Here is a 16231-nt window from a genome sequence, read left to right on the forward strand (position 1 = left end):
TAATTTAAATATTTAAACTTTAAATTCTATACCCAAACTATTCATCAACTATAAGGGAAAGTTAAAAATATTAAACATGGGGCTTCCCTGGTGGCGCAGTGGTTGGGAGTCCGCCTGCCGATGCAGAGGACACGGGTTCATGCCCCGGTCCGGGAAGATCCCATATGCCACGGAGCGGCTAGGCCTGTGAGCCATGGCCGCTGAGCCTGCGCGTCCGGAGTCTGTGCTCCGCAACGGGAGAGGCCAGAACAGTGAGAGGCCCGCGTACCGCAAAAAAAAAAAAAAAAAAAATTAAACATGAAAAACCTTAAAAACATGGCAGATTTAAATACGCGGCATTCATCAAACACCCTGCCAAAATGCCTCTAAAAAAGAGATTATTAAAAGACATAAATGCACAAGGGTAAAGGATGGGTGTGTACACACACACACACACACACACACACACTGACACATACTGCAAGCTAGAAAGCAGATGAGAATGTGATATTTGCTTTAGACCAGAGAAAATGGAAAACTAAGCCTTGAAGAAGGCTGATTTGTTCTGTAGAATCCCAATCTGCTTCAGAAATGAGAGGCATCAGGTTCCTCTGAAAGTGGGGATGAGGGTTCAAGAATCATGTGAATGAAAAATACTGCTGCCCTACCAGTAAACAAAAGATGTTGCAGTCATCAGTCCATCACATTACAGCTGCCTGGACCGCCTGGATGGTGAGCCCTGAGGAGACTCAGGATGGAAACAGGATGCCCGCCGTCAAACTCGCAGCCATTGCAGCCACATTCAGTGGTGCACCCTGAAGGACTCAGGGTGGGAAAGCACAGGATACTGGCCCCAGATAGCTGAGGTGCGTATCAAAGGAACGATTTCAGCGAGCCCAGACTCTTGCATCTTCCCGTACACAGAAAAGCGCTAAATTCCTTAACTTGAGAGGTCTGGTTTTCTTTAATTAACAGTGATCTTTTGATGCTCTGACTACTTAGTCTTTGTTGCAAAAATTCCTATATATCCGGGCTCCTCCCTAACCTCTTCAGAGCAGTCCCTCACAGCCATCTGAGATGCTACCTCCCAGGCTTGAAGTCCTCAGAAAGTCTGCCCGATAAAATGTAATTCTCAACTTTTAGAGGGTGCATTTTTTTCAGTCGACATCAGCAACCCCTAGGAACAAGGCCCTGCTCTAGAGACAGGGAGGGGTGGTGAGCCAGTAATCGATGTCTTAACTTGCCCTACAGGTAATTTTGTTGTAGCTCAAGTTTACAAACTATTGAGATATGTTATTTTACAATGAAACCCTTGAATCAACAAGACTAACCCTCTCCTTACAAAGCTGCCAATCAAGAGTTTGAGATCAACTCTTAAACAGGAACAGGCATATATAATGAGCAGATTCTCCAAGGAAACCTCTAACAGAAAAGAGACAAAAGAGAAGAAAAAAAATCTGTGAAAGCAGAAACAATGTAGTAAACAGAAGAAGATTCAAAAGGCTAATTCGGGGGACTTCCTTGGTGATGCAGTGGTTAAGAATCCATCTGCCAATGTGGGGGACACGGGTTCAATCCCTGGTCTGGGAAGATTCCACATGCCATGGAGCAACTAAGCCCATGTGCCACAACTACTGAGCCTGCATGCTGCAACTACTGAAGCCCACACGCCTAGAGCCTGTGTTCTGCAACAAGAGATGCCACCGCAATGAGAAGCCCACGCACTGCAACCAAGAGTAGCCCCTGCTTGCTGCAACTAGAGAAAGACCGTGTGCAAAAATGAAGGCCCAATGTAGCCAAAAAAAAAAGGCTAATTCACATATCTTCTGGAAGATATTACATTCATGAAATAAGAACAGATTATATTAAAAAACTAAAAGGTTCATAAAATAGGAAAGAAAAATATAAGGACAGTCTAGAAGATCCATGATAGCAACTAAAAGATTTCAGAAAATAAAAGCAGAGAAAATGTTGGGGAGGGAATTAAGAAATAGTTTGAGAAATTTCTCACAATTGAAATGGCCTGTGTTTTCAGACACAGAAGGCACACTGAGTAACAGAAAATTACACCAGCACATCATCAGGACACTAAAGGACACACAGAAGATCCAAAACACATGATTTTGGGGGGCCATTGGGGTGCAGTGGCTTGAAGCAGGACCTCGGTCCTCGTCTTCTTTGAAGAAGGAATTCAACAGAGAGACCGATTGTAAAGCAGACAGAGTGTTTATTAGAAAGCGAAGTACTGTGCAAGGTTAACGTGCAGGCTTAGAGTGGGATGCGCCCCAAAGGGGGAGCTTCAGTCACTTACAAGGCGGCAGTTTTCCGGGTTCCCTGGCCAGTTGCCATACTTGTGTCCGTATTTGGTGTGACTCAGGGCCCTCCCCACGTGGATGTGCATCTTTCAGCCAAGATGGATTTCAGTGCGAGGGTTTCTGGGAGGTTGACAGGATATATTATGTGCTGGTGCCCCTTCCCTTCTTTGACCCCTGAGGAGACTTCCATGCATGTGTGTGGTCTGGGAGGTCTCCTTGACCACAAGAATGAGAAAGATGTGTCTGCCTTATCTCTTGCCCAGGCAGGGGCCAGCTCCTCTCTGTTCCTGCCTTTATCCTTGTCTCAGAGTGTCAGCGGAAGACAAGTTCTAGCTGCTCAGCCTGGGGCCCAGCTATTTCCTGCCTCTCACCTACAGAGACAGAAGAAAATGACACAGAAAAGGAATGGGAACCTATTCTGTGTGACCCTGTAACAGTGGATATTACACATTTGCTAAAATCCATAGAATGGTCAACATCAAGAGTGAAGGGTAATGTATTAAGTATGGACTTTGGGTGACAATGAGTCAGGGTAGGTTCACTGATTGTGTACAAATGCCCCACTCTGGTGGGATGCTGACAGCAGGGGGGGCTGTGATGTGTGAGGGGGAAGATGGTGTGAGATAGGAACTCAGAGCTCAGTTTTGCTGTGATCCTAAAACTGCTCTAAAAAAGTCTGTATTTATTATTATTATTTTTAATAAATTTATTTTATTTATTTTTGGCTGCATTGGGTCCTTATTCCTGTGCATGGGCTTTCTCTAGCTGCGGCCAGCGGGGCTACTCTTCATTGCAGTGCACAGGCTTCTCATTGTGGTGGCTTCTCCTGTTGCGGAGCACGGGCTCTAGGTGCGTGGGCCTCAGTAGCTGTGGCTTGCGGGCTCCACAGCACAGGCTCAGTGGTTGTGGCGCACGGGCTTAGTTGCTCCGCGGCATGTGGGATCTTCCCGGACCAGGGCTCGAACCCACGTCCCTTGCATTGGCAGGTGGATTCTCAACCACTGCGCCACCATGGAAGTCCTAAAAAATAAAGTCTTAAAAAGAAAAAAGGAATAGGAATCAGAATGGCATCTCGGTTCTCTAGCAATGTTAGAGGCCAGAAGACAGTGGAGAATTGCTGTAAAAATTCTGAAGGAAAATTACTTAAGACGAGGATAATATAACCCAGCCAAATTATGGACAGATGGAGAATTTAAAACATTTTCAGATATCCAAGTGTCAACATCAAGGCACTTCTCGCCCAAGAACAGGAGAATGTATCCTACCCAAAGCAGTCAATTGATGACAGACTCCATTCAGAGGACACGCAAGCAAAGCACGGTAGTCTCTGCAGGGAGCACTGGGGTTGAGCCCCCAGCCCCCATGTCAAGCGCTTTTGAATATTTACATTCCTAGGTCTCTGTCAGAGGCCTTGGGGAGAGCTCTTCTCCAGGAGCTCAGGAGCCTCTGTGGAGGCATCCTCATGGGGTGGGGAGAAGGGGGAACCGGGAAGACACCTCCCCACTCTGGCTCAGTATCTGGTACTTTTCCACTCCGAGACCTTCCTCTTTCCCTCCTCCTCTGCCCCCCCACCCATCCCAGGATCGTAAAACTGCCAGAGCCTTTTGTTTCCCCTCAATTGTGAGACACCTCTGTGCTGATCTACCCGACCTTGTTCCATGAGGGAAGATGGAACAGGGGGCAACACTTCCTCAGGTTTAGCCTTTTACCTTGTTGCTTTAATCAGCTATCCTGACTCTTGGCAGCCCCATTCTGTCTCCCAGCTCAGCTGAGCCCGACAGCGTCCTTTCCTCGACATCCATAACTGCAAAAGCCATTTCATGTAATTTTGCATGAGTGACCTAGACAAGCTCTTGGTTTTTTTTTTTTTTTTTTTGCGGTATGCGGGCCTCTCACTGTTGTGGCCTCTCCCGTTGCGGAGCACAGGCTCCGGACGCGCAGGCTCAGCGGCCATGGCTCACGGGCCCAGCCTCTCCGTGGCATGTGGGATCTTCCCGGACCAGGGCACGAACCCACATCCCCTGCATCAGTATTGGACTCTCAACCACTGCGCCACCAGGGAAGCCCCAAACAAACCGTTTTAACCAAAGTTATGATCCTATCTAAGCCTCCAAACGATAACTTATTAACATAAAAGGATGTTATAAAATATCAACATTTAGCCCCCAGTTTTGAAAAGGAAGAACGGGAAAAGCTGGTTGTACCCTCTGCTCAGGTAGTCTCTGGCCCTCTCAAGATGGCACTTGGTGGCTCCAGATGATTTCAAATGGCTATATGCTAAATTTCTCCATGTAACTACCCATCATGGAAAAGACAAATTGGTTATTATCGTAAATCAACATTGATGGAGAAACTTTAGAAAGAAAAGTAAGGCTGTTTTCAGATTACGTGCCACCTGTCAACACCATAAGACTGAAAAAAACATAAAGGTGGGACATTGCCAGGAAGCAAAGCCTCAAGGGCCCTATGAAGACCTTCAGATGGGCTATCCAGCTTTCACCCTTCATGGGACTTGAGTATGTTTAGTTATTGTATGTCTATTTCCAGAATGAGTTGAAGCGTTTTCTTGCTGAAACGCTACACCCTTTCTAGTCACTAGAAAGCTGCTTGATTTTGTGTTTCCAACCTGGGGCATCCCAACCTTTATATCAAGTGATTGAGGCACACACTTTACAGAAACCTTTATAAAAGAACTTTGTAAGGTGTCATCTCTTACTCAAAAACTACAGTTTCTGGAAAGGTCAAAAGGAGGAATTAACATCCTTAAATTAAAATTAGCACAACCTTCACAAACTCTTCGAGTTCACTTGGCCAGAGGTACTCCCACTAGCCCTTATGGCCATGCTGTCCTCTCCCTCAGGCACGTACCGCTTATCCTCCGATGAGCTGGTACCTGGGAGGCACGTATTTAGAGACTGCATTTCTGACACTAGACTCTGCCGACTGCACGCAGACAGGGCAAAACGCGGCAAGGGACTCACGCACTGTGCCCAGTCCTATCACAAGCAGTCAATCAAGACCACCCTCCCACAGAGCCTTCCTAAACAGCCTCTTCACGATCCTCAGCAGGAGATTCCAGTAACAGGAAGAGGTATCAGAGGAAAACCGCTCTTGAATCTCGCTGGAAGGGCCTTTATCAGCTACTGTTAACACCAGGGAAACAGTGAAACCCCGGGCAGTCAATATTCGGGTTCATGCCTCTCAACTAAAAAGGCAATTCACAATTGCACACAATTGGAAAACTACTCCAATAGGGGACCTCAAACTCAGTACTCTCGGAGATCTTCCAGAAGCCAATCTCGGGAAGCAGACAGCTAGCCCAGACCTCTGGAACAAATAGAGGACCACAGATAGATCTTGGTCTGCTGTCGGACTAAGAGACCTATCTAATTGCTGTTTTGTCTGCTTGTTTATAATCATTCTTCTCATTTTCTAAAGACCCCTTGCTGTCATCCGCCCGTAAAGGACGCTTTTCTCTTTTCCCTCCTTATTGTAACTGTTAGGTGAGAACACACTCATTCTAATGCTATCCTCAGATCATCCTGAAAAGTAACCACTGCCCTCAGTCTTACTGACTGCTGGATATGCTGTCCATCACCGACCCCCACGATAAAGACACCAGAATTACAGCTGACGGTGTTTCCATTTGTGCCTATGTGGACAACTGACCTTAAGTCAGTCTGTGACTCTGCTAGTGTCCCTCTCTCCCAGAAGAAGAACCAATTATTACAAGCTACTGATTGACCCAAGGTAATTCTAAATTTAGATTCAACAATCTTCACAGCGCCATGGGCCAAATATCACTTGGAAGAGACTAAGAGAGATCCAGATGTGTCACCCAGCTAATGTAAGGCCCTGGCTCCAACTTCATGTCGTGAACTCCCTTTTTTCCTGGATTTCCACGTCCCTACTGGATACTGCTTCCTTTGTGGCCATATTGCCTGGTCCTGTTTGCCTCAGACTAACATTTCATGCACTTCAGGAATAGTATTATGAGACCTGTCTGTATACAGAGACCCTAATTCTATAAATCACCAAGGCTGGAAATCCTGACCCAGACATGGGTGCCAAAATGAGGCCATTCTTGACTATTCAGGCTCACAGCCTAGGGGAATTACTGACTGATTATTTATGAGAACAGTCAGAGCAGTGTCCCCATCGGTAGGAACCATACAAATAGAAAAGATGGGAAGAAACCTACCACAAACTTTGACAGAAGTTATTAGTGATACCAGATGGAACAGAGATCAGTCTCAACACGTTGGCATGAGTAACAATGGACAACTGCCTTGCTGCAGATTCCTTACTGGCTAGCCATGGCGCTGTCTGTGTCATTGCTTATACTTCTTGTTGCACCTGGATCAATGAAACAGGCAAGGTGGAACAAGCTATGTATCACCTTAAGGAAAAGGCACATGACTCTCATGTTCTATTGGATTTGTTCTCTTGGCCTAGGTGGAGCAGTTAGGATAACTGGTTCCAAAGCATTTTACAGGGTTTATTAATTCTTGTTTTTGTCATAGTTAAAGAGAAACCAAAATGGAAGCCACAGTTTGAATACAGACCTAGACCAAACACTTAGAGTCATCTAATCAAAACTTAAAGCTGTCCTGATTTCCCTGAAATGATGACTCTGACCTTAAACAAAACTTAAGCTTTCTTCATGTCAGCATAACCTAGCAAATCAGCTACAGTAAAAAAGTAAGCTTACGTAATACTACCGCTCTAAAAGGAACGTAAGTTTCTGGCAGCCAATTAGAATCACAATACAAAACAATGTACCTCCTCATGCTTTATAAGCTGAGCTGTAACTGCTCAGAGTGGAGCTTTAAGCCACTTTTGGTTTGGAAGTCTCCCTGTTTGTGAACGGTTTGTTTCTCACTTAATAAAATATGCATCTCAAGTAAAGCTCTCTGAATTTTCTTTTGACACATTCTATCCAGAGTCTTAAATGCTTCTACATTCGTTCTCTCATCAGTTATCTCCATGATGATACAACAAAAAGGGCAAGAAGATCTTGCAATGCAGTTGACCATGCAGACAGCTGAGCCATCTCCAAGCAGTGAAGACCTGGATCTTTGGCCTTCCCTGAATTCGTCAACCTCCAGCAAATGAGAGAACTGTCAAAAACAGGGGCCAAGAAACTGAATATACAGACAATGGCCAGACTAAACATAAAAATAGAACTCTGAGCCACCATCTTCAGCATGCAGTCCAGGAAGCCAAACAACCCCTATGGCAGCAACACAAGATGTCCAGGACTTGATTAATAACTGACAGCTTCGCTAATTTTTGCCCTTGATGTCAACTGAGGACCAACTGGGAAAGCAAGATACGCGCCCCCTAACCAATCACATACGATGCCCCGCTTCTAGTAAGGCCACCTACAGTTTCCCCAGGCTGACACCTACCCCTTCAGGCACACCTTTTTTCCACTTTATAGAAAGTTTTCCCGCTCCTCTGCCTGCTTCTGACACTCCGCCAAACACAAGTGATGATGGCTGACTCCCTTTTACTATAGCAAGCTCTGAATAAAGAGCCTTCGCTTGTCCCCACTTGGGTGATCTTTGTTTATTTCCACACAAGATAATCCATGAGTTGATACTTTTTGAAGTTGTATATAGGATGAGAATATTGGTCATTCATTTATACTATCTTCTCTACCTTTGTATGTTTGAAATTTTCCACAATAAAAAAATTTAAAATATTTCAAAAATGTCAATGTCATTAAACAATAATAACAGCAACAGAGAATGACTCTATATTAGCTATACATTATTGGAAAAATTGGGGAAAATGAAATTGGATCATATATTAGACAACCGTATTAGACCAACATTAAATTTCCTGAGTGAATAATTTCGTATGGTTATAGAGGAGAATGTCCTTGTTTTTAGGAGATAATGCTGAAGTACTTGAGATAAAGTGTCATGATGCCTGCAACTTACAAACAGTTCATGAAAAAGGACGTGTAGGTAGAGAAAATAAATGAAGCAAAACATTAACAACTGGTGAAACTAAACGAGAGGTACTAAGTGTAAATTTAATGTTCTTACAATTTTTCCATTGGTTTAGAGTTTTTCAAAATAAAAAAGCTGGTGCGAAAAGAGCACAATAAAATACCTGTAATATTACAAAAAAAAAAAAGCAAAAACTCCCAGATCCTTATCTATACATTTTTTTAATGGAAGGATAACTCAAAAAAACTAATAATAGTTAACTATATCAGGGAGGAGCAGACAGGATGGATGAGAGGGGACTGAAAACTAGATTCTTCAGAATGTACACTGTCCATAATGTTTTAAAAAGGTACTTTGTAAATTACTGTTATATTCCAAATAGCCTGTCAGTGATGATTTTCATTTCTTGCTTTACTTGAATATTATTTAGTAGTGTGGTATTATATCTCCTTATTTATTAGTTTACCCATCCATCCATCCACCCAGGGGAACTGGTATACTGTTACTGTTTGTAAATGCTCCTAAACATTACAAGATTGTCCTCTATTGTTCAGAATACAGCTTTTATTGTATTCTTTTTCTGCATAATTGCTCCTCGTCTGACACCGATTTAATATCTCCTTACTAGTTTATTTTCCTCATTTTGACCACTTTTCTCTAACTATCTGTGACGTACTCTTTGATGTTATTCTTTGGTACAAAACAACTGGGTTCATTATGCTTTGTAACATTTTTCATTGTATAGAGATGTCATCTTAGGAACTGAAGATTACAAGAAGTGAAGTGATGAAGAACAAAGATTCTCAATGAGAAATTACAAAACCAGTTCACTCATATACTGTTGACTGAACCCAAATACCCTCAGACTGGTTCTTCGAGGGCTAAGCAGATAAAATGAAAGCAAGCGATCCCCTGGAAGTCTTCTTGCTAGTATTTTAAAAACTTTTTATGGGGTGCAGAAATAACTTGCATTTGGTCACACACTTGAGATAAAGTGTCATGATGCCTGCAACTTACAAACAGTTCATGAAAAAGGACGTGTAGGTAGAGAAAATAAACGAAGCAAAACGTTAACAACTGGTGAAACTAAACGAAAGGTACTAGAAAATGCTGGAGCCAGTATTCACATCATGCCTCAGTTCCACCAATCAGAGTCAAAGCAGGAAGCCTTGGAGGTACAGAGTGACAAAACTGATTCATCTTGGCAGATTCCGCTAAAGCCTAAAAACCTTACAATTCTGTTTTGAAGCTGGCATGGGTCAGCTAATACAACTCAAGGCTTGCCAAGTGTAGGAAACTTAACATGGGGGTCTCTGCATAAGACCCCAAATGACTACACTTCCAAAACAAAACTGAATCGGAAATAAACTTTGCCATCCAGATGAGAATGCCAAAGGAACTTTTCTTGACCTTGCCTTTCTCACATATGTCTTGATCTAATGATGAACTACCACAAACCAGCCTTGTGGCCAACTCATGCTACATGCAGGAGTCTGAAATTTTTCAAGGATGTAATTTGAAGAGGCTTCAAGTTGGATGCATCCTGAAGAGAATGGCTCAAGGAAAAAATTATCAGTTTATAAAAGGATGAAATCATATCCCTACATTATGCCCGATTTAAAAAATTCATCCCAGGTGGTTCAAGAATTCAAACGTTATGATGGAAACTTCAAAAGTATAGTGAATGTCTTTAGACCTCAGGGCGGGAAAGAATTTCTTAAGCAAGACACAGAATGTACTTACCCTAAAGACTGATAAATCTGACTATACTAAAATTAAGAATTGTATTCATCAAAAGAAACCTTAAAGAAGGCGAAAAGACAATTTAAACTAAAAAGATATTCACAGTATACACCATTGAAAAAGAATTAGTAAGAGATTAAGGGAGAATATATGAGAGAACTTTCATACACTACCTTATATCCTCAAGACTTTTTTTTTACAACATGCATGTATTATTATGTTGACTTTTTAAATTAAATTGAATAAAAATATCCACAAGCTAGATTCAATATCTCCTCTCAGACAACTGCTGAGGCCTAGATGATGCAGATGAGGGAATTCAGTACATTAGTAGCACCCCCCTTATGTAAATAATCCACACTTTCCGTGAAAAAGATTTAAAAAACAAACACTTCGTAACTAATTGTAAGAACAAAGTCGTTTGTACAGCAGACGCTGTCTATTCTAAAACAACTACCAAACTTGTAGAAATGCACTAGGAGAAGTATAAGAACACGCACGGGTGACACACCGATTTCAGGACATGATTTCCTGCGGCGAGGGAAGGAAAGGTCTTCACCGACATCTGTTTTAAAGGTGAGAGAGCGGGGCAAATGTGGGAAATACTAACATCTTGTTAAATGGGGGGTAGGGGGGTACATGAGTGTTTGTTATACAACTTTTTTAAATGTGTGAAATCTTTCACAATTTAAACTTTTAACTAAAATTAAGAACATTGGGAAGAAATGTGCATCAACACTCGTCGTCTCTGAATTTTGGAAATAAATGAGATTTGTCTCCACTTGCTACGTTTCTAGAATGCCCACGTCTGATGTCTGTATTTTAAACACGACGCACTTGTTCGAATGATTCTGAAGCGGTAACGAACCAGAGGCAGGAGATGAAAGAGAAGATGCACATTCCACGAGCCCGCCCGAGGCCTCACCCGCCTCGGGCGGAACCTTTGAACCCGGACCGGGCCTGGACGGGACCCCGCTCCAGCCAACCACACCGTCCATCAACCCCGGCGCCTCGGGGCCGGGCGTTACCTGACCGGGCGGCGTCTCCGAGAGCCGCCGGGGTTCCAGGCGGAGGAGAAAGTGGGGCGACGCCACGGCTCGCGGTACGAAGAGACCCCAGAGCCCGCGCCCACAGGGCCGCTCGGGAGCAGGGCGCAGGCGCACCGGAGGGGGCGGAACCGGCCGCAAGCCGTAAAGGGCCCAACTTCGCGCCTCCACAAATCCCGCGAGAGCTGCTTGCCCCTTACCCGCTGGCTGCCGGTGCGAGCATGGTCGACGACGCGGGCGCCGCTGAGGCCCGGGGGGACGGGCTGCTGGGGTTCCCACTTACGCCGCCACGGATTCGCTCCCGGCCGTGGTGGTTCCCTGTGCAGGAGCTGAGGAACCCGCTGGTGTTTTCTTTGGAGGCGTGGCTGGCCGACTCGATCTTCGGTGCGCGACCCGGGGCGTGGTGGTGGACCCCCAGTCGGGAGAGGCCGCCGAGCCGCGCTCCGCAGCCCTTTCCGGACGCGCGGGCCGCGTGTGATGCGGGCCCTGCCCGTCCCATCCCCTTCGGGCCAGCTCCTCCTGCCCTTCGCCGTGCCCTGCTCAGTCTCTCCTTTCGCGTTCAGGCCCGGACCGAGCCGTGATTCCGGAAATGGAGTGGATGAGCCAGGCCCTGCTGACGGTGGACGCAGTTCACGCCGGGAAGTTGGTGGAAATCACCGTCTTCGGGCGGCCAGCTGTCCAGCGCCGGGTGAAGAGCGTGCTCCTGAGCCTGGCGTCGGGTCACCGGGAGCAGCGCGCCCGAGGTGAGGGGCGTGGAAAACGTGCGTGGGGAGGGAGCCACGGGGGAGCCACCTGGCCATACCTGGTCTCCTCGCAGCCTCCGTCTTCCCAAAACTCCCAGTATGCTACACGTGGTCCCTGGGCATCCCCTGTGAGTGGAGTCCAAGCAGGACCCTGGGAAGGTAGGCTGAGATGGGATGCATTCAGGCCCCTCACTGCCTGTGCCAGCCTCCGCTTGGTCGAGCCGCTGTTTCCAGGTCCTAGGTTCAGAGCTTCCACCCCGAAAAATGATACTGCCAGCACACATCCACCCCCGTGAAGGAGTAGTTTGAAACAGTAAGCATTTTTCCTTCTCCAGCTGAGAAGATGGAACAACTCGAGGAGTTCTTGAAGGCCCAGGCACCAGGTCCCCAGGTCCCCCAGAGTCCTCTTGCATAAGTGCTCTCCAGGGCATGAGAACAGTCCTCCTTCCGCTACTAAAGTTCAAGAGAAGCAAATATCCTTAAATCTGTGCATTTATTTTTCTCCTGTATCTTGATGGACAGTGGTTTGATTCTTTTGCTGCAAACGTGAGTTTGTAGTGCCATTCTAGTAAATAAATGAATTTCCTTTTTTCCAATGGCATAAAGATCTTGGCTCACTCAAAATTAAGCAAATTTATAAAAGATTGACTCTTCATTCATATCTTGATGTGAGAGGCTGATAGGTGGAGGGTTTATTTTTGTTTTTTCCTTAGTTTATATCATTTTGAAACTACTAACCCTTTTATGATTTTATGGTCAGAGTCAGGCCCTCATGCACAGGGGGCAGAAATGCAGGGTCAGTCTGCTTTGGGTTTCTTTTGCATCATTTGTTCTCAAACTTTAATATGTGTAAGGATCACCTCGAGAGCTTGCTAAAACACAGTTTCTTAGCCCCTTTTCCACTGATTCTGATTCAGTACATTGAGCCCATGAATATGCATTTCTAACAAGCTGTTAGGTAATGCCAGCTCTTCTTCTCTGAGCCTCTCATTTTTAAGCAGGTGTTTGGTTCCTGAGTAGCAACCAGTGGGCCCGTGTGTTTTCTTGGAGTGGAGTCTCTGACCGTGCACGTGGGTGGGCATTCCAACATGCAAGCTGAGGCAATCAGCATTCATTCTGCTGGTGCTGTGATTTACCAGAAGGAGCCACGGTAATGGGCAGCTTGTGCATTGGCAGGTGGCCTTCCAGCCGGCTGTCTCCTCTGTCCCCCTCCCCAAGCAGGTGTCCTGCATGGGCTGGGTTGTTTTTCCATTACCCTTTACAATGCTATGACCAATCTGTGCAAAACAGTTCCAATCCCATGGTGCTTCCACTTTCAGGAAGCAGAATTCTTGGAGGAATGATTGCCAAGAGCTCTGTGGCGTTAGACACAAAGTTGGAGTTGATTTAACTCATACGGTTTCTTCACCCCTTAGCAGTAATGGATTCTAGCCGTTTGCAAGGATTTTAAACACACAGATACACAAATCTTTGATTACAAGGGATATTGAACGTTATTCTACTTCACATTTCTGTTAAACGCTTTTATATATTTTTCTTTATTCATTTCTGTCATTCTTTCAACTCTGAAGATAAGGATTTTTATTATCTGTAAAAGCTTTTGTAACAAATAATGGTCCGTTACACCCAATACTGTCCACCCCTTTGCTTCTCAAATTTTTTGCATACGAAAAATTTTTATTGTATGTAGTTAAACCAATTACTGTTTTCTGTGTGATTTTTTCCCCCCTCATCCTCTGTTTTACATTTAAGCTTAGAGTGCCTACTTTTTCTCCTTTTGTAGAAATTTGATGAATATTACTACAGGTTTTTCCTGGTGGGATTTTTACAGAATCATGGAATATTTTTGACTGTTCAACATTTGGAGGAAGAGGATTATGCTTAATACTTGTCCATTTTTCCAAAAGTTATTCGAAACTAAGTTAGTAAATGATCCTGTTCTCTATCCTTTATACACGTTAACATATTGAAGTCTTAACCCGCAGTACCCCAGAATGTGACTGTATTTGGAAATAGGGTCTTTAAAGAGGTAATTAAGGTAAAATGAGGTCATGTGGGTGGGCCAGTATGACTTTTTTTAATAAGAAGAGGAATATAGACACAGGTATGTGCATACACAGAGGAAAGACCAGGTGAGGACACAGCAAGAATACGGCTATCTCTGCAAGCCAAAGAGAGAGGCCTCAGAAGAAACCAAACCTGCTGACACCTTGATCTTGGACTTCTAGCCTCCAGAACTTTTAGAAAATAAAAATCTGTCGTTTAAACCACCCAGTTAATTATTTTGTTACAGTAGCCCTAGCAAACCAATGCAACATTTAATATCTAAAAAAGGTAGTTGCTCTGTCATTCTAACTTTCAGAATTTGGGAGTAATATTAGCTATATATTTATTGATAAGAGCTTGTATCACATACCAGGCCCTTGAGCTAAGCACTGAAGTAGGATTCTTAGAGCCTAAGTAAATTGCTGAGATCACAGAGCTAGGACTTCGGGGTGGGTGAGATTTGAACCAAAATGTTGAGTCTAGGATCTTACCTCTATAATATACTTTCCCACGTGCTTTTATTTTTCTCCACAGCTGAATTTCAGCTTATTCTCTTTGTGTGTGTGTGTGTGTGTGTGTGTGTATGTGTAAGTGTGTGTAAGAGGAATTAGAATACACTTAATTTAAGACTCCACAGTATTTGTTATTCTATTGAGGGACAAGACAATGTTTTTTTTTCCCTAACAAGTTGCTAAGGTAGAAGTATCTACTAGTACCACACTGAAAAATAGCATTGTTGATTTTTCTGATGATAAACATACTTACATCCTCAATATTTTTAAATAAGGCAATATAAAGAGTATTAATTACTCAAAAAATCTCACTGCTCATATGGTCCTTTCAAGTAGCTTTCCATTACTCCAAATATTTCTCTATAATTTTAGTAAACATCTTATTTATGTATAGCATTCCATTCATACCAAAACCATGTACATGCACAGTGTGAAAAGATTCATCAAACAATACTAAGGGGACACGTGCATGTTACCAGCAGCCAGAGAAGAAAAGATATTACCAGCACTCCAGAAGCCCCCATTTTTGCATCCTCCCCAAGGATAACTACTGTTGTGACTTAACTATAAATGGACTCAATCTAAGATTTGTCCACGTTGCCAGCAGTTGTAGTTCCATTGTATGAATAAACCTTAATTTAGTTTTCCATCCTGTTGATGTGCATTTTGATTCTTTCCTGTTTGGACTTATAATGAATAGGGGTACTGTGAAAATTGTTGTACAGGACTTGGTGCGTGCATATGTGCATTTCTCTTGAGTATATGTCTGGGATTGGAATTGCTGGGAATTGCTAAGGTGACTGAACCAGTTGACTTTGAGCAGTGTATGGGACTTCGAGTTGCTCTACATCTTTGTCAACAGTCGATTTTTATTTTGGAGAATTTAGGTATTAGTGCTATTGCACTGCAGTTTTTAAAAATCTAATCACTTAATTGGTTCCATAATATAAAATTGTGAGCGTACAATTCGCTTTCTTTTTTCGTAAACTTATGAGTTGTGCCACCACCAGCAGAGACCAGTTTGGGAACATTTCCATCACTTCACAAAGTTCCCTTATGCCTGTTTGCAGACAATCTGCTGGCTGTCTCCACAAAGTTGCCTTTTCTGAACATTTGAGGTAGGTAGAATAATATTCAATGTAGTCTTTTACATCTGACTTCTTTATCTAGGTGGACTGTCTCTGCTTTTTGATTGGGGGATTTAATGCATTCTAATTTAATGTAATCATCAGTATGATTGGATTTCTGTCTGCCATTTTGCTTTGTTTCCCATCATGTCTTTTGGTTTTTTTCCTCCATTTTATGTTAGATAAATTTTTATATACACTTTTTTTTTTAAAGATTTAATGTTATTTATTTTTGACTGCGTTGGGTCTTTGTTGCTGCGCGTGGGCTTTCTCTAGTTATGGCGAGTGGGGGCTACTCTTAGTTGCAGAGCGTGGGCTTCTCATTGCGGGGGCTTCTCTTGTGGAGCATGGGCTCTAGAGCACAGGCTTAATAGTTGTGGCACACGGGCTTAGTTGCTCCGCGGCATGTGGGATCTTCCCGGACCAGGGCTCGAGCCCATGTCCCCTGCGTTGGTGGGCGGATTCTTATCCACTGCGCCACCAGGGAAGTCCCTGTGTACACTTTTAAAGTGATTTTTTTTCACCTTTGTTTTGCCTTAGGGATTATAAAAAACTCATTACATTCCGCTTCAGATTAGTGAAAAGGAGGGAAGGAGGAAGGAAAAACAGTTGAATAAGTGGAGACACTATGTTCTTAGATAGCAAAGTCAAGTGTTGCATGTTTGTGGTCTGTTCTTCCCAGAACTCAGTGCAATTCCAATTATAGTCACAACCAGTTTTTAAAGGCTGAGGCTGTAGGATGAGAGTCCTTAAAGTCTGA

General features: G+C 43.8%; 1 protein-coding gene across 1 annotated transcript; it reads left to right on the plus strand.

Annotated features, from left to right (window-relative positions):
* Window positions 1-11264: 11264 nt before the first annotated feature.
* On the plus strand, window positions 11265-12226 carry OOEP (oocyte expressed protein). Its single transcript, XM_032651666.1, has 3 exons — window positions 11265-11427; window positions 11607-11786; window positions 12122-12226. The coding sequence occupies exons 1-3, from the start codon at window positions 11265-11267 to the stop codon at window positions 12199-12201; spliced, it is 423 nt and encodes a 140-aa protein (XP_032507557.1). The 3' UTR covers window positions 12202-12226.
* The last annotated feature ends 4005 nt before the right edge of the window (window positions 12227-16231 follow it).

Source organism: Phocoena sinus, chromosome 12 (genome assembly GCF_008692025.1).
Source record: "Phocoena sinus isolate mPhoSin1 chromosome 12, mPhoSin1.pri, whole genome shotgun sequence".
Taxonomy (NCBI): Eukaryota; Metazoa; Chordata; class Mammalia; order Artiodactyla; family Phocoenidae; genus Phocoena; species Phocoena sinus.